The sequence below is a fragment of the Schistocerca gregaria genome, chromosome X (assembly GCF_023897955.1).
Source record: "Schistocerca gregaria isolate iqSchGreg1 chromosome X, iqSchGreg1.2, whole genome shotgun sequence".
In the NCBI taxonomy this organism is placed as follows: domain Eukaryota; kingdom Metazoa; phylum Arthropoda; class Insecta; order Orthoptera; family Acrididae; genus Schistocerca; species Schistocerca gregaria.
In genome coordinates this window covers 273,479,872-273,499,092 of record NC_064931.1, presented here as the reverse complement: position 1 = coordinate 273,499,092, position 19,221 = coordinate 273,479,872, and the positions used below count along the sequence as shown (strand labels likewise).

At 39.6% G+C, this 19,221-nt stretch overlaps 1 protein-coding gene across 4 annotated transcripts in view; it reads right to left on the bottom strand.

The window, feature by feature from the left end:
- LOC126297885 (GTPase-activating protein and VPS9 domain-containing protein 1) overlaps window positions 1–19,221 on the bottom strand; it is a 280,670-nt gene that overhangs the window by 194,727 nt on the left and 66,722 nt on the right. For all 4 annotated transcript variants that reach the window (XM_049989182.1, XM_049989183.1, XM_049989180.1 and 1 more), the window contains exons 8-9: window positions 15,354–15,497; window positions 863–1,073 (exon numbers count right to left, since the gene is read on the bottom strand). In XM_049989182.1, the coding sequence (XP_049845139.1) occupies window positions 863–1,073; window positions 15,354–15,497 (355 nt within the window). The remainder of the gene's footprint in view (window positions 1–862; window positions 1,074–15,353; window positions 15,498–19,221) is intronic.

The following is a 19,221-nucleotide window of genomic DNA, read 5'->3' as shown; positions in this document are numbered from 1 at the left end:
GCGATTATTCTGCTAGATACATATTTTTATAGACATTAGTCAACTTTTAGCTTGAGCTTGAGTCATATCTGATGTCCACTGCCTGAGTTAAAAGCTTCGAACTTGTTAATTTTTGGAAAAAGAACAGTTTTTTGATAATTTCAAATAATAATCAATATCAAGATTGATTATTGTTTCGAATCTTCTAACTTGTGTCTGAGAAATTAGATAACCACCTCATTATCCATTTTAGTGAACATGTGTACTTCTCTGTTTACTTTTCAACTATCTGTAACTTGATGTTCATTGTTGCTAATACTGCATTGTGACCACTGATACTTGTCTCTGTGTGAGTGTCCTCAAAGAAGTAAAGTCTGTTGGCAGCAAGTCTATTATTTTTCATAATAGGTAGGAGTTCTCTCTCTCTCTCTCTCTCTCTCTCTCTCTCTCTCTCTCTCTCTCTCTCACACACACACACACACACACACACACACACACACACACACACACACACACACCACTTTCCACTACTTGATTTTTTTTTCTAATATAATCTTGGTTTTGTTAATTGTGTTGAAAATATTGCAATATTTAGCTTTCCACTGAACAAGGAACTAATTTTAAATATACAATCAAAGTGAGAAAGCAGAGGAAATTTCTTTATGGGCAATTGTTTTACTTTTTTTGTTTATGGACACTCAAGATGTTCTCTGTTGCTTACAATTACACTATTTTAATTCAGCACATTAGTACAATAAATGTTGGCATCTTAATAGAATCATTACCACAGTGATACTGTTTCCATATATATTCCCCCAAACCTGCAGCAGAACCCAACTGTTGAAATTTTCGTGACAATTACAAAAGAAGTGTATCACTGCACCTTTACTCAGTAAGGCTGATCTTTTGCTGGGTGTTTCTGGTGGTGTGCGGTGCTGGTTGGCCTTCGCAGCAACAGGTGGTACTGAGACATTGCCAATGTTTGCAGCAGTATTAGATGGCAGCTGCCTCAAAAGTTCTTGTAACTGTTCTTTGTCGACAATAGCTGCTGCATCTTCTGGTAATTCCAATAACACTGTTTGTAAAAACGTAACCTGCAACAACACAACATCAACATTTTGGCACTAATAACACTAATTGCAAATTACTTTTGTAGTAATGAAAACTTATTACAGAAAATCTTCCATAACCAATGGATATTACACACAAAAGAAACGAAGATAAAATAAGAAACAAACTAGCATATAATGGTAACAAATGCAAAATACAGCAGCTGATAAAAATTAACGGTTTAACAACAGATATTTTCTATTTGTTCTTTTTATGGAGCCCATACAATGCAGAAGGGGAAAAAAAACCAACACACACCACTAAAGAAATTACAAAGACATAAGTATTCAGGGATAAGAGAGAAGGTTTTTGTTGTTCCTGTGAGGCCACCAAGGTATGCTTTCGCAACGATTTTTGACTCACAGGTACTCAGGTTGCAGTCACAGTGGCACCTACATTGATGGATTCCACCGATGACCGACATTGGCAGAGGATGGTCAATCTTTTCAAATCAGTTGCAAGTACATGAATGGTCACAATGCAGCCTGTTATGCCGTTTGAACAAGACAGAGCCAGGGCAAAAGCATCGCAGGTGCAACTATGCGAGCTGGTGCCAGTGCTATAGAGATTTGCCACTTGCATGGGTTCCACCAGTGCCACGGGCAGTGCTGAGGATGAAGACATCAACTTCACCTCGTCCAATTGCCGGCCAAGAACAATCTGCCAAAGACGGACAGAAACCTACTCGAAAGAGAGAAGAGCAGCTCTTGCTCACTTGGTTATAGATCATCATCCAGGGCTGACTTAGATGGGGAACATCATCTAGTGAACTCTAGAAAGTAAACAGATAGTAGTTGCAAATTGCGTCTGCTATGTACTGTGAAGTTTTGTGTTTTTGTGTTATATTGAATGCAGTATTGCAGACTTCCTTATTCAACAAGTCACAAAGATCAGTACATCTTTCTAACTCATTTGTGCGACTTTGTTACCAATTTGTTGGAGTGTTGTAGAACCTCCATTCTCTTATCCTGTAACCTGATCCTGAGGCATAGCTGTGTAATACTGGCAGAGAGAAATTTTCTTAGCGGTTTACTGCACCAGAAGCCGCTTCACAAACTCACAAACTCGACCCACTGTAAAAACAGTGGTAACTCTGCCTCCCAGCAGTAGTGACGAAGCCTTTACAAAACTGGCAACAAGGATTTACAAAACAGCCGATCTCATCACCTAAACATAGAGACTTCAGATGAAAATGAGTGAAACTCAAACCAGTTACCCCACTCCTTTCACATAGTTGAATCTGCTAACTTCCTCGTGCACGAAATGTGGACTGTGTGAAACAGATTTATTTAATCCAAGAAAGGAGTTTGTGGCACCCTGAGGATAAAAAATATCATAATCAAAATATAACTTGGAATCAATGGACTGAAATAACAAAATGGCTCTAAGCACTATGGGACTTAACATCTGATGTCATAAGTCCCATAGACTTAGAACTAACCAAACTAAGGGCATCACACACACCCATGGCCGAGGCAGGATTCGAACCTGCAACAGTAGCAGCTGTGTGGTTCCAGGCTGAAGCGCCAACAATCACTCAACCACAATGACTGAAATAACAGTTTTATTGGAAACCATAAGTAGACAAAATCTTTATCCAAAATTTTAGGCATATATTATAATGTCAAAAAAATAATTTGTTGAAGTGAGAAGAAGGTGGTGTATCTTATGCTTTAAGTTACTTTATAGTTAATCTATTCTGGACTGAGGTAGCTGGACATTAGCTGTGTACGAATTATTACTACTGCTTACTGGTGTTATTATGCCAGAAGGGTGGTGATTCTGTCATACGAAGTGTCAAAGAAACTGCTATAAACATGTGTATTCAAATACAGAGATATGTAAACAGGCAGAATACGGCACTGCAGTCAGCAACATCTATATAAGACAAAAAGTGTCTGGTGCAGTTGTTAGATCGGTTACTGCTCCTAGAATGGCAGGTTATCAAGATTTAAGTGAGTTTGAACGTGGTGTTATAGTAGATTCACAAGCGATGGGAAAGAGCATATCGAAAGTAGCGATGAAGTGGGGATTTTCCTGTATGACCATTTCATAATTGTAGTGTCACTATCAGGAATCTGGTAAAACACCAAATCTGTCGCATCGCTGCGGTCGGAAAAAGATCCTGCATGAATGAGACCGATGACGACTGAAGAGTATTGTTTAACATGACAAAAGTGCAACCCTGCAGCAAATTGCTGCAGATTTCAATTCTGGACCATCAACAAGTGTCAGGGTGCGAACCATTCAACAAAACATAATTGATATGGGCTTTCAGAGCCGAAGGTCCACTTGTGTACCCGTGATAACTGCACAACAAAGCTTTACCCCTCGCCTGGGCCAGTCAACACCAACAGTAGACTGTTGATGACTGGAAACATGTTGCCTGGTCGGACGAGTCTGGTTTCAAATTGTATTGAGCAGATGGACATGTATGGATACAGAGACAACCTCATGAATCCATGGACCTTGCATGTCAGCAGGGGACTGTTCAAGCTGGTGAAGGCTCTGTAATTGTGTGGAGCATGTGCTGTTGGAGTGATATGGGACCCTTGATGTTTCTAGATATGACTCTGAAAGGTGACACATATGTAAGCATCCTGCCTGACCACCTGCAATCTATTCATGTCCACCATGCATTGCAACAGACTTGGGCAATTCTGGCAGGACAATGCGACATCCTACACATCCATATTTGCTACAGAGTGGCTCCAGGAACATTCTTCTGAGTTTAAACACTTCTACTGGCCACCAAACTCCCCAGACATGAATATTATTGAGCATATCTGGGATGCCTTGCAATGTGCTGTTCAGAAGAGATCTCCACCCCCTCATACTCTTATGGATTTATGGACAGACCTGTCGGATTCATGGTGACAATTCCCTCCGGCACTATCTCAGACATTTGTCAAGTCCATGCCACATTGTGTTGCAGCACTCCTGTGTGCTCACGGGGGCCCTGCACAATATTAGGTAAGTTTCTTTGGCTCTTCAGTGTAGGTGCTTCCACTCTTCAGTGCTTTAGCTGTTCAGAGTATCTTATTCTAATATTTATGTTTGTCTTTCACATATAAACTGACTGACAACCACTGATGGTTAACTGAATTTACTTCAAACTGTGCAGAGAGTTTGTAATCTTTCTTTTCAATGTCACCATGAATCATATCAAGTATGTAATTTCTCTCTCCATCTCGTATATTCATAAAACTTGCTGGTTATTCCAATAACTGAGGAAAGAGGGTACAATACTCACCACATTCTTTTCAAGACCTACATAGCTCATCCACATTTGGTGCCTTTTTAATAGCAAAAGCTACAATGTAGTAATTCATCTCCAAGCACAGAGGTGTTGTGGCATCCACCCTGCCTATGCAGGTTACAACAGATTCTAACTTCCTCGATAGAGTTGATCTAACCTAACCACCTTGATCCTGATAAAAACTGACAGTTGGCAACCTATGACCAATCAGATGAACTCTGACAACTGCCACTTTGAAGCCTTAAAATGATGGCAATGGAAAAAAATTAATTACTAATATTTGACCAGGAATGGGAAATGAGGTGGTGGTGCACAGTTTCTGACATCCAGATAATGAATCAATTAAGCTTTGTTGCTCACTTAATGTGATTCAAGAAAAGTAAGCTAGTGTCAGTATAAGGTATCACCCTCTTCCCTCTCTCTCTTATCATCACAGTCACCTACAATCTACAACAATACTCAACATATATGGCCTGCAAACCACTGAAACAGCATCAATAAATACATCTCCCAACAGGTCATTAACTACAGGAAATGACGAATATGGTAATTATTATTATTATTATTATTATTGATGTAAAATGATGATAATGGCAGCAGTGGTGGTGTAACAAAGGTAATGCAAAAACAATTATAAATTTTTGTAGTTCACTCAAATTACACCTGTACCAGGAGTGATATCGATACAAGTGCTTCAGAATGCTTCACCCTTACAAGTGAATAATGGATTCCAAGCAGAATGAAGGCACTATACCTTGGAGACAGAGAAAGAGTGAAAGACATGCAACTGATAAAACCGTCATTTTTCTTGCCGGGGATAGCAGTGCATAGTGTTTGTTAACTTTGAACAAGAACAGTTCATACGTACAAGCAAATTCAAGAAAAGATGAGTGGTCTGGTCAAAAGAGGATACCACAAAATGTGGTCCAAAGATTTCCATTCAAGTCCAACATTACAAAACAAAGTCCTCAGCATGTAAGTACACAGTTCAATCCAGAGTCTGATACTCAATGTTGTCACAGCACTCTGGGGCCCTTGCAGCCCTCTAGTTGAAAGTACGGAAGTTTCAAAACCCACTACAGACAGGATGTGTGGCTTATATACATCTCTCCTATACCACAGCATCAGCTCATGTGATTCAAGTGGTGCACTGTCTGGTGATGCCATCATGGACCCATTTATCTGTAGTGTCTGTAATTGTTCTGCCATAGTTATTACTTCTGGTTGGATAGCTCCTGAAATGTCCTAGTTTGTGGCGGTATCTTCACCGCTAGGTCAATGAGAGGATTGGCATTGGTGGAGGATGGTTCATATTGCTGTCCTTAAATGTCAGTGACAGTATGGTGTGGGATTTGTTCAAAGTATTTTCATTGGAGGGAATGCAGTGGGGAAGCCAGTGGGCATTGTAGCGAGATCCTCTCCTGGAAATGCAGAATCTGTAGTAGACATAAGTTGATAGAGGAACAGGAGCATAAGATTTGTGCCCTTCAGACGCAGTTACAATATGCAAAGGAGGAACTAGATAGGCTGAGGCGGGTGAAGGGTGCTGGGGAATGGGAACTGGCAGTTGGCAGGAAGGCAGCTAGGAGGAGGAGGTATTCAGACAGTTATACATTGCATATATCGAATAGATCTGACCCGTTGTCAGAGTTGAGTAGAGAGGAGCCTCTGGTAGCTGTAGGTGTAGGAAATATGCAGCAGTCCTCAGCAATTAGGAGGCTTAAGTCAGTTGCAGAGTCTAACAGAAAGAAGAAGGTTCTGCTGCTAGGTAGTTCTCACGGTAGAGGTGTAGGCCACCAGTTGCAGGAAGTGTTAGAGTGTGAGTAGTAGGTCATCAGCAATGTGAAGCCTAGTGCAGGGTACACTCAGGTGACTGACAGCATAGGGGAGTTATGTACGAATTTTACAAGAGAGGATCAGGTAGTGATAGTGGGTGGAGCAGGGAATAGTCTTGATAAGGATGGGGAATATGATGTAGATGGTGATCTGGTCTTGATAAGGATGGGGAATATGATGTAGATGGTGATCTGGTAGAGATAGCTACTCAAACTGGTGGCATTAACGTGCATTTCGTGCAACTGTTTCAGCATCACGATAGGCCTCATCTTCATGCAGCTGTTAGGCACGTTAACATGGGCTGGAGAGGGCGCTGATAGCAAAGAGCGTGGGTCACATTTCAGTGGTGCCAGTTGGGTCTATCAGTAGGTCGGGTTTCACTAGGCATGACCTGCACCTCAATAGGTATGGGAAGGGGAGACTGGCAAAGCTTATAGGGATAGTGTAGTGGGTGGTGGTGGGATGACTCATGGAAAAATTCCTGTAGAAGTTGGTGTTGGAGCTGCACCTTTTTTAGACTGAAGTCAGCTGATAGGTATACCAGCTCAAAGAAAGTCCCTCGAACTAAGAAATTATCTTCAGAGGATGTCAGGTTTCCAAATAGAGAACGAATTAGATATTTCATAAAAATATAAGAGGCGTTAGGAATAAAGTTATTGAACTGCTTATAGATGCTGATTCTGACATTACTGGTATATTGGAGCACCATTTAAATAATTTGACAATTCAGAGGCTTCATCTACCAGGATACAGATTAGCTGACTGTTTTTCAAGGAGTTCCTTGCAGAGTGGGGGAGTGGCCATGAACGTAAAAAACAGTATTCCATTTGAGTCCATAGGCTTATCACAGCAGTGCACTGAACAGATATTTGAATGTTGTGTAGAGGCAGTTGAACTTAGTGAAACTAAACTGCTAATTGTTGTTGTTTATAGGTCACGTAACTCTGACTTTAGAGCACTTATTCCCAAGCTAGAGACAGTTCTTAGTTCACTTTATAGGAAGCACCAAAAATTAGTTATATGTGGTGACTTCAATATCAATTTTGTACGTGACTGAGCAAGACAAAGGATGCTCTTAGATCTCCTAAACTCACATGATCCGATGCAGACTGCATTTTATCAGGCTAGGATGAAAGGAAACAGAAGCACAGCTGTAGACAAATTTTTTTTTATTCATTCTTCATTACTAGATAGAAATTCTGTTATTAAAAGGGTGAATGGCCTTTCAGACCATGATGCAAAAATTTTAACACTAAAAGGCTTTTGTACTCAAACAAGTGTCACATATAATTACAAACTATGTAGGAAAGCTAATCTAATGGCAATATAAAGGCTTTAAACGTTGTCAAGGAACAAGAGTGGCAGGATGTTTATAGTGCCGACAACATAGATTACAATTATAATATTTTCCTTGACACATTTCTCAGGCTCTTAAGAGTTTCTTTCCATTGGAACATTCTCAATTGGGTACTAGCTATAAAAGGCAGTCTGGCTGGCTGACTTGTGAGATAAGGATATCATGTGGAATAAAGAAGGAATTATATCAAAATGTTAGCAGTAGTCACAATCAAGCTACAGTAGCCATTACAAACAGTACTATAAGGTGCTTAAAATGTCATTAGGAAGGCAAGATGTAAGTGGCATGCAAATAGAATAGTTAATTCACAGAATAAAATTAAAACCACATAGTCAGTTGTGAAGGAAGTGTCTGGTCTGCAGCACAAGGTCGAAGATATAAAGTCTACATCTACATTTATACTCTGCAAGCCACCCAACAGTGTGTGGCGGAGGGCACTTTACGTGCCACTGTCATTACCTCCCATTCCAGTCGCGCATGGTTCTCGGCAAGAACGACTGCTGGAAAGCCTCAGTGCCCGCTCGAATCTCTCTAATTTTACATTCGTGATCTCCTCAGGAGGTATAAGTAGGGGGAAGCAATATATTTGATACCTCATCCAGAAACGCACCCTCTCGAAACCTGGACAGCAAGCTACACCACGATGTAGAGCGCCTCTCCTGCAGAGTCTGCCACTTGAGTTTGCTAAACATCTACGTAACGCTATAACATTCACCAAATAACCCTGTGATGAAACGCACCACTCTTCTTTGGATCTTCTCTACCTCCTCAGGCAACCCAACCTGGTACGAATCCCACACTGATGAGCAATACTCAAATATAGGTCAAACGAGTGTTTTGTAAGCCACCTCCTTTTTTGATGGACTACATTTTCTAAGGACTCTCCCAATGAATCTCAACCTGGCACCTGCCTTAACAACAATTAATTTTTTATGATCATTCCACTTCAAATTGTTCCATACGCATACTCCCAGATATTTTACAGAAGTAACTGCTACCAGTGTTTGTTCCGCTATCATATAATCATACAATAAAGGATCCTTCTTTCTCTGTATTCGCAATACATTATATTTGCCTATGTTAAGAGTCAGTTGCTACTCGCTGCACCAAGTGCCTATCCGCTGCAGATCTTCCTGCATTTCGCTGCAATTTTCTAATGCTGCAACTTCTCTCTATACTACAGCATCATCTGTGAAAAGCAGCAATGGTCCCATAACACTCCCCTGTGGCACGCCAGACGTTACTTTAACGTCTGCAGATGTCTCTCCATTGAGAACGACATGCTGTGTTCTGTTTGCTAAAAAATCTTCAATCCAGCCACACAACTGGTCTGATTTTCCGTAGGCTCTTACTTTGTTTATCAGGTGACAGTGCGGAACTGGATCGAACACCTTCTGGGAGTCAAGGAAAATGGCATCTACCTGGGAATCTGTATCTAATATTTTCTGGGTCTCATGAACAAATAAAGCGAGTTGGGTCCCACATGATCACTGTTTCTGGAATCCATGTTAATTCCTACAGAATAGATTCTGGGTCTCCAGAAATAACATGATACGTGAGCAAAAAACATGTTCTAAAATTCTGCAACAGATCAATGTCAGATATATAGGCCTATAGTTTTGCACATCTGCTTGACGACCCTTCTTGAAAACTGGAACTACCTGTGCTCTTTTCCAATCATTTGGAACCTTCCGTTCCTCTAGAGACTTGCGGTACATGGCTGTTAGAGGGGAGGGGGGACCAAGTTCCTTCGCGTACTCTGAGTAGAATCGAATCGGTATCCCGTCAGGTTCAGTGGACTTTCCTCTGTTGAGTGATTTCAGTTGTTTTCTCTTCCTTGGACACTTATTTCGATGTCGGCCATTTTATATTTGTGCGAGGATTTAGAGAAGGAACTGCAGTGCGGTCTTCCTCTGTGAAACAGCTTTGGAAAAAGGTGTTTAGTATTTCAGCTTTACGCGCATCATCCTCTGCTTCAATGCCATTATTTTCCCAGAGTGTCTGGATATGTTGTTTCGATCCACTTATTGGTTTAACGTAAGACCAGAAACTTCCTAGGATTTTCTGTCAAGTCGGTACATAGAATTTTACTTTCGAATTCACTGCTTCTTCACGCATAGCCCTCCTTATGCTAACTTTGACATTGTTTAGCTTCTGTTTGTCTAAGAGGTTTTGGCTGCGTTTACATTTGCAGTGAAGCTCTCTTTGCTTTCGCAGTAGTTTCCTAACTTTGTTGTTGAACCACGGTGGGTTTTTCCCATCCCTCACAGTTTTACTCATCACATACCTGTCTAAAACGCATTTTACGCTTGTCTTGAACTTTTTCCATAAACACTCAACATTGTCAGTGTCTGAACTGAAATTTTCGTTAGGTAGTCAGAAATCTGCCTCCTATTACTCTTGCAAAACAGACAATCCTTCCTCCCTTTTTTTATATTCCTATTTACTTCCATACTCAGGGATGTTGCAATGGCCTTATGATCACTGATTCACTGTTCTGTGCTTACAGAGTCGAAAATTTCGGGTCTGTTTGTTATCAGTAGGTCCACGATGTTTTCTCCACGAGTCGGTTCTCTGTTTGATTGCTCAAGGTAATTTTCAGATAGTGCACTCAGTATAATGTCAATCAATGCTCTGTCCCTACCACCCGTCTCAAACATCTGAGTGTCTCAATCTATATTTGGTAAATTTCAATCTTCACCTAAGACTGCAACATTCTGAGGAAATTTATGTGAAATGTATTCCAGATCTTCTCTCAGTCTAGAGAGCCTAGCAGAATATCAAAGTACTGCGCTGCACACGTTAGCCCTGCACATAGCCATATTTGTAATTTTTCTTTAAGAATGGTCAGTTTCCTGAACAATTAAAGTACTCAGTAGTAAAGCCACTTTATGAAAAGGGAGAAAGGGATAATGTAGACAATTTTAGATCTATTTTTATACCATCAGTGTATTGCTCCAGAAGTTGGATCATTATGGAATTCGGAGAATAGCTCACAATTGGGTGGGGCACAGTTACATTGGGGATGCCTCAAGGATCAGTGTTGAGGCCACTCCTGTGCCTTATTTATGTAAGTGATATGTCATCTAGTATTATGGATAACTCTAAAATATTTCTGTTTACTGATGACACTAGCTTGGTAGTAAAGGATGTTGTGTGCAACATTGGCTTGGTTTCAAATAGTGCAGTTGATGGCATAAACTAATGCTAAACCAGAGTAAGACTCAGTTTTTACAGTTTCTAACACAAAATTCAACAATGATTAGTGAAACTAAACAGTTCAAATTTCTACATGTTCAGATAGATAGTAAACTGTCATGGAAAGCCAATATTTAGGATCTTGTTCAAAGGCTTAATGCTGCCTATATATTCTTCACTGTCATTTCCTGTTAACAATATCAGCTAATTCCCAAGAATTAGCAGCTTTCACTCAGTTAACACTTGGCAGAAATCCAACCTGCATTTGGATTGCACGTCCTTAACTCTCGTGCGGGAATGTGTGCAGTATACTTCTGCATCCATTTTCAATAAGCTACCAAAAGAATTCAAAAATCTTAGCAGCAATCCAAGTGCTTTTAAATCAAAGCTAAAGAGTTTCCTCAGGGGTCACTACTCCTATTCTGTTGAGGAGTTCCTTGAAAAATTAAGCTGACTCTTATGTTATATTGTTGATTGTGTTTATTTAAACTTATGGCTTGACTTTTTTGGGTTAATAAACATTTTATTATTATCTGTTATTACTTTTATGTTGAAATTTCAAGTACTGACATACTCCATGACCTTGGAGATTTTCTCCTTGATTTGGTCCTATGGAACTAGACATGTAAATAAATAAATAAAATATGCTGGAAGCCTTGGCTTTCTGGTGGTGTGCCCTGAGGTGCCAGCAGTGTTTTGGTGCAAGCAGTGGAGGCTGTGGCCATTTCATCTTAGGTATGTGTGGTCCGAGTTCTTTGATGTAGTGTAAGAATCGGATGCCATTGCTGCCACATCATTTGTCTTGCACCTGTGTACCACTGTAATGATCCTGGGAAACCTTACTCAAGGTGCATGTGCAGATCAATGCACCAACTTCAATGCAAGGGAGTTCTGTGTAGTTCTGGTGACAAGAGCATCAAATCCAGTAATATGTGTCAGTGGTGGTCTTGGGGAAGCTCCACTGGTGACTTTCATTTGACCAGCTTTGTTCCGTAAGATGCCAGGAAGTGAATAAGTGCATCCTCTATGTTGAAAGATGGCACCACATTTTTGATCTGGGTTTTAAGTGCTTACATAATTTGTCAGAATTGACATTCAAGGATAGATGGAATGGTGCTGTGGCATTCACAAGATGTCTCCTCTGTTAAAGGAGTCCTGAAACAGACCAGTCATGAGCTAAAGGTCATTTTTTTGACATGAGGGAGAGAGAGAGAACCTCCATGATAGAAGTCTTCTCTAAGGCTTTGATGGATAGCTGCTGACATAATTATGTCTTTTTGCATCACATATGGGAAGTGTGAGCACGTGTCCACTACCATGAGCCAAATGTCATCCAGAAATGGACTGGCATGATTGATATGGACACACACTTATGGTTGCTGGGAAAGCAGTCGAGATAAGAGCTCCTGCTGTGGTGCCACTTGCTTTGCTGCACATTCCGCACAAGTGTAGGGTATTGACTCAATATCTGCTGAGATGCCAGAGCAGGCAAGTGACATCATTCTCATGATGCACCAATGGTTGGCATGGGATGTGGGTATGCAACACTGCCAGGACCACTACCCAGCAATCACAGTAGTCTGTCAAGTGGAGCACTGCTGTGGCCATCAGTGTTACCTAAAACTCAAGAGTATGTGGAGGACGGGAACCTTTTATGTAGCAGTTGGCTGTGACTCAAAAAGTATGTGAAGTATGTTGAAATTACATACTGATGATATAACTCACTGATTCTGTGGAACTGAAATCAGGAGCCAACAAACTGAAGTCTACAACTCGTATTCCATACTACTGTCCTTACACACCATTCCATTTCATATAGCTCTGCAGCATTATGCCTAGATATTTAATCAATGTAACTGTTTGAGAGGTACACAGCTAATGCTGTATTCAAACATTATGGGATTGTTTATTCTACGCATCTGCATTAACTTAAAACTTTTTTTTTGTTTACATTTCGAGCTACCTGCCATTCATAACACCAACTCGAAATTCTATGTCACCTTAAAGCCTCCTACATTCAATCAATGACAATACTTTCCCACACAATAGTGTCATTAGCAATCAGTTGCAGATTGCTGTTCACTGTATCCACCAGAACATTTATGTATATAGAGAAAAAGAGCTGTCCCTATCACACTTCACTGTGACACTTCAAATGATATCCTCGTTTCTGATGAACATTTACCATTGAGGACAATGTACTGGATTCTGTTACTTAAGAGGTCTTCGAACCACTCACATATCTGGGAACCTATTCCATATGCTTGGGTCTCCGTTATCAGACTGCAGTGGGGAATGATGCCTCTGTTGCTAACATTGCTCATTATTACTAGTGCAAGATGCAATATAATCTTAAGCTGTCAGCACATGTACCGTGCTGTTGAGTGTCAACATTGAGCGTGGCGAGTTCAACAGTCTGCTGAATGCTCAGAAAAAAACGATGTGACATGTGTATATAGTATGTGGACCTCATCATGGTTTACATGATCGCAACACGCTGCATAGCCAGTTGTCGACTGTATCTGACTTGTAAATTAAACTGATTAAGAAATGGGCGGGATCTATTAAAGCGTACTTTCCTCCCTTGTCTATATGCTAGTCAAGATGTTCTGTCTATAGTACACATAAATAAAAACTTTAATATCCGTGAAAATATTATATGGGAAAAAGAAAAGTACCATGTCCACTCAATAAAGGCATTACAAATTTACAATAGTTCTCCACATAAGATAAAAAATATTTCATCATTCTCACTTTTTAGTAAAATTCTATGGTCATTCTTACTTGACCACTGTCCCTACTCAGTAGCAGAATCTTTACAACATGTGTATTACAAAACTTACAAAAGGGCAAAATATCTAACGGCAAGTAATGCAAGGTGTCCTGTGGATTAAGCAAATCAAACAAATTGACTCCTCAAAAAGAGCACACTTGTATTTACATATCATTGAATATTACAGTATACATTTATACTAAACTAATAAGAAAGTATCGCAACCTATTAAAAGCATGAAGGTTAGCAAAAAATATTTGGACGTAGTGGGACAAACCACAAACTCATCATGACCATCACCAGGAAAATGTGATGCTAAACGTTGTGCTAAAACAACCATGATTGATTTGTGACCATCTCTAGCTTGTTACCATCTCCAGAAAGCTTTAATCGTACTTACATTAGTAATTCAAATTTAATTATAACAAATTGCACCAAGAACAATGTGTTTTTAACGGATCCTCACCATGCTGTTGCCTTCAGATCGCATACTCTCATACTATATAAATTACATAACTCTTTCACCATGAATATGACGTTTCTTGTCATTTTATTATAATTGATTGTACAATTAATGGCGGGTTTTTGAGAGCCGATCAGAAAACATATATATACATACATACAGGTTTCAACTGAAAGCCAATATAGAGCCTCACAATTCTTAAGCAAAGGGAAATGATGTGTACGTGACATAAGTGGCGTTATGCCATCTCATCGATGTTCAAATGCACGTTAAGAATATCTGACATACTAGATACTCCTCTGCACATTCAGAAAGACTCCGCAGCATGCTATTCCATGCTATGATGTCAAAAACTTGGCGCACTCAACATCTGGATGCACGGTCCGTGTGCTGATGGCTTTATGGTCAGCCTGTTGTAACACTTTTCATTGAGAACAGAAATATAAAAAACTGACCTTCAACATGATGATGATGATGATGATGATGATGATACTATCAAAACAGGTTATACATAAAATATATGAAACAATTAAAAAATAACTCCTTGTCAACTAGGTTTAGTTACTTACGAAAGACCACTATTTAATATTGTTATGAACAATCATTCAGTCAGAATACTTCCTGGAAGAACAAGAGAACATAATGTGTGAAACACACAATGTAGAAGAAATATTTCATAATTTCCACAACTCTCTTTGAAATTTTTTTGAAGTATAGTATGCTGAAAATGTCTTTTTGAAGGGGTTCTGCAAACATGGTTTCTATTATTTCTGCATAGTATTTGTAGCACCTCTATGCAACTTGCCACACCTAGCAGGTAGTAACAGGTTAGTCACCCCTTCATCAGCAACATACTCTGAGCACATTTAGGACATACTACTGTGATGGCTACTACATCATCAAGAAACGAGTAATCTATGTACATGGCTGGAACAAGAACAATGGTGGAATATGCCCCATGGCTTTGGTTTCTTTAAAAGTTTGGCAATCATTATGATGCACATATGACCGCTGAACGAAGGGGGGGGGGGGGGGGGGGAGATAGGCTTTTACTCTCTGCAAGTACAAAGACTGAAAAGTTCTGTAAAGAAATTAAAGGAAATATTGTGTCCATGAGACAAGGAAGAAAATTCTCTCTATAAATCAAACATAAATCTTTATGAAGACCATTAATTCTGTAAAGAAACACAACAAAACTAATCAATTTATTAAGTTTAAATTATCAACTGTATAGTTAATTTGGTGTCAGAACTGACTGCTGTTTTTCATACAACTCCATAAACAGTGATAAGCATTGACTCTGAAGAATTTAAGAGTGCAACATCACATTCATAACAGATCATATTATTCAACATTTTCAAAATTTTCTTAGCTTTACCATTGTTTGCAATTCGTTTTCCATGAAGAGAGCTGCATGGCGAGAGAGTCCATTGAAGCTGGTATTCTGATCTATCCCTTGCCCATCATCTACACTGTTGGCACTGCCCTCCAAAATAATGTCCAGCAAAGATGACACACAATCCTGGAACAAACAATCACATATTTACATAAAGCATTATTGTGCGGGCTTATCATCTTCAGAAATCAGTCTTTGCCCACCAATGTGAACACAAAATTTAATGAGAAGTACATGAAATGTGTGTGTTTATTTTCTTCTTTATTTAGATGCATGCACAGAGAGGCTAAAGAAATACCAACCCCCCCCCCTTTCTCTCTCTCTCTCTCTCTCTCTCTTTTTCTGCATGTGTGCACACGCACACACACATAGTTTTCGGGTCAAGTGAGGAGCTATGGTTCAGGCACTGGATTTATATTCAGAAGGAGCGAGTTTATTATCTCCACATAGACGTTAAAGTGGGTTTCGATCAGAGTGACACTGATACTATCCAAGTGGCACCTCTAGCGCAGAACAAGAGTCTGCAACTGACGCCAACTATGGCATATAAAATAACGTGGGCAACATCTCTGGTCAAGCTTCACGCAGTGCAGCTTGACTTGTTTACGTGAGGTCTACTGGTGTAACTGATGTGAACATAATGAAGTTTGTGCTATAGACTTTGTTACTGATTTTGGTTACGTGATGACAATACCCTTGACTTCTGGTACTGGTATCTATTTGATGCACAGTTCTACCTGGTAGTTTGACACCTACAACAACATCACATTTATCGGAAAGTGGTTGTATTACGAAGCATTTACATTCCTACTGTCCAAATAATTTTAGCTGATCCCAGCACTAATATGATGAGGAGAGTCCCTTCACGTGTATATGCAGCTGGACAATATTACTATTATAATAAATATAAAGTTCTTAAAATTCTGGCAGCAATAACTGATGCTGCAACTCAAAGAACTGTTGCAACAAAACCAACAGCTTCAGCAACAAAACCAAAAACTACAAACATCAGCTGCTGCAGCTAATTCTGCAAGATGAGCCACCGTCTTTGTTTTCAGGGTTTGACAAAACAACTGAAAACTGTGAAAGTTATCTGCCTTGGTTAAAACTACACTTCCACAAACATTACATTTCTAACACTATTGTAAAATAATCTTTCGTGTTACATTCTACTTCAGATTTTTGAATTGATATGTAAATTTAAATCAGTGGATTCCAGTAATGTGTCATTTCATGAAATATGCAGCTTGTTGTCAACTCATTCTAATAAGTTAAATCAAACTGTAGCTGTTCAACTCAAGTTTCAGTTATCACCCCATCTACATTTACATCTGTGCTTTGCAAGCCACCTTGTGGTGCATAGAAGAGAATACTTCACATACTACTGTTACCTTTCCCCATTTCCTGTTCCATTGATGAAACTTCCATGGAAAGGACTACTGTTGGTTAGCTTCCACATGAGCTCGAGTCTCTCTAGTTGACCTTAACAGACCTTTTGCGAGGTACACAAAAGGGGAAGAAATACATTGATTTACTCTACTAGGAATGTATACCACTGAAATTTTAACAGTAGACTATACTGTGATACACTATGCCTCTCTTGTAGTATCTGCCACTGAAGTTGGATTAGCATCTCTAATGCTTTCATGCTTACTAAATGAACTGGTGATTAAATGTGCTACTCTTCTTTGAATCTTCTCTATTTCCTGTATCAATCCTACACTTCACTTCTACATACTTTATGGGCGTGTTCGCTACCAGAGATTGTACTGCAATTGCAAAATCGCACACTAATGGATCCATCAGTCTATTTAGACACTTAAATAAAGTCTTTCACAGATTAAGGTAACAAAATAAATAAGCATCCACTCTAAAGACTTATACTGATTATAAAACCATTGAATAATAAGTGACTTCTCTTAGGCACAAAAACACAAGTCCAAACGAAGCACAACACTGAACAATGCAAGTATACATGCAAAAAAGTATGTGGGAAAGAGGGAAAAATGACAATCCATATAAATAACGGTTGCATAAAAAGTTCGAGTTACCTGCTGCATCAAATTCCAAGCTTTTGATGATTGCTTTCATCATCATCATCATCATCAGGGGATAAACCTGATTGGTGGGAACTAGCGAGGCTCTCACTTTTATACCCACAGGATGGCATCTGATTGGCTGTATTACATCATGGTGTCAACACGGAAATGGTGCATACTGTGGTGGTGCCCTCTACATCCACAGATTTTGTTTGCACTCCCTATCTAGCACTGCTTGCAGCACCATCCCCTTGCCTCATGTGGTAAACTGCGAGAAGCTTCCTCTGTTCCAGTCAGTCAGTTTCAGCCCCCGCCACCACCGATCATGATGGAGGAGGATTAAATCAATCATCGAAAGCTTGGCATTTTATCCAAATTTGATACAGCAAGTAAATTGAGAACTTTTTATGCAAGGAGCCTGTTGCTAAACACTTCATAGCCCTATGAAGGTCGTGTGCGATTTCCTGATTTCTATTAACATTGATATGTACATCAACTAAAAATGACTAGTGAGTGGAAAAAAAAGGATGATTTTCAAAACAAAAGCATTAGATTTCATGATAATTAGTTAAAAATTGGGATAAATAAAGGAATAACAGGTCTCTCGCCTAGATCAGAACAGTTGGCAGGTACGCATTCTGGCTCCTCAATTTGCATGTCTGGTTAGTCTGCAAGCTTCGTACACAAAAGTATCAGGGGTGTTCGAGTCTTCATTCAAAAGTAATCACCACAGACCTGAGCACAACCATCCCACTGTTTCAGAAGCTGAAGGACTACCTGTTTACAAAATTCCTGTGATGGTGACATGAGCCGGCCCTCCACTACATGCTTCAGTTCATTGACACAGTTAAAGCACTTCCCTTTGAGCTGATTTTTTAGCACGCCACACTTTTTTAAATCAAGGGCAGATGCTCAAGCTGCCCCTACTTCAACTTTGACATTACATTTTGTGTGACCTCGGACATGTGCAGAATCACTCTATCCGTAAGCAGTCCAGCTGTTTGTTATTGATGGACTTGTGTAGGCTATAGAGTATAACACAGTAAATGTTACTGTTGATGGTTTTTCCACACTCGAATAATTCGATGAGTATCAAACCTCACATGTCGAGGAAGATGGTGAGCATCTCCTTGCCTTCTGAGGGCAGAGCTTTAATTTTTCAGGGGGAGGTGAAAACACTACATTCGCATCCCTAAATGTCTCACTATGTTATCACAAAGATGCATATGAAAATTTCAACTGGCTTGGTAGTTACAACATTACATACCTTTTTATTTGAACACTCATTATAATATAACTCTGCTAAGCACATAATTGGCCATAATAGTTCTAGGGTTCAGTTACCAACAGGATAGGAAGCATTCTCTGATAACTTATAAGTGTATGTATTTCTCAGGTACAAGTGGCGGAAGAATGCAGTGAGTTGATTCTTGAGGTCAATGATAGGACATTAAATGGAATGTATTTGTCATTGCTGGAAGAAGAGCCCCCTTCAGATTTCTACATGCATTGTGGCCTTTGACTATATGCAACTACGAGGTTCCTAAATGTTTTCCTGTGTCATCTACCTGCTTCCATACGATTATGAGACTGGTCTTTTCTTGGAACTTGACAAAGAACTTCCATGGTTCGTGAATAATCCATTAATAAATATGTTACACCTATGTCCATTATATTTTTGCTTCTGTCAATCATATCTTCCAACTCCAGTCTTTTCGTTGATTCATTTGTCCAATTACAGTATGTGCACCAAACAAAACTGGTGAATGGCACATCAGTCTTTCACATATGAATCTACTACTAGCTGCTCA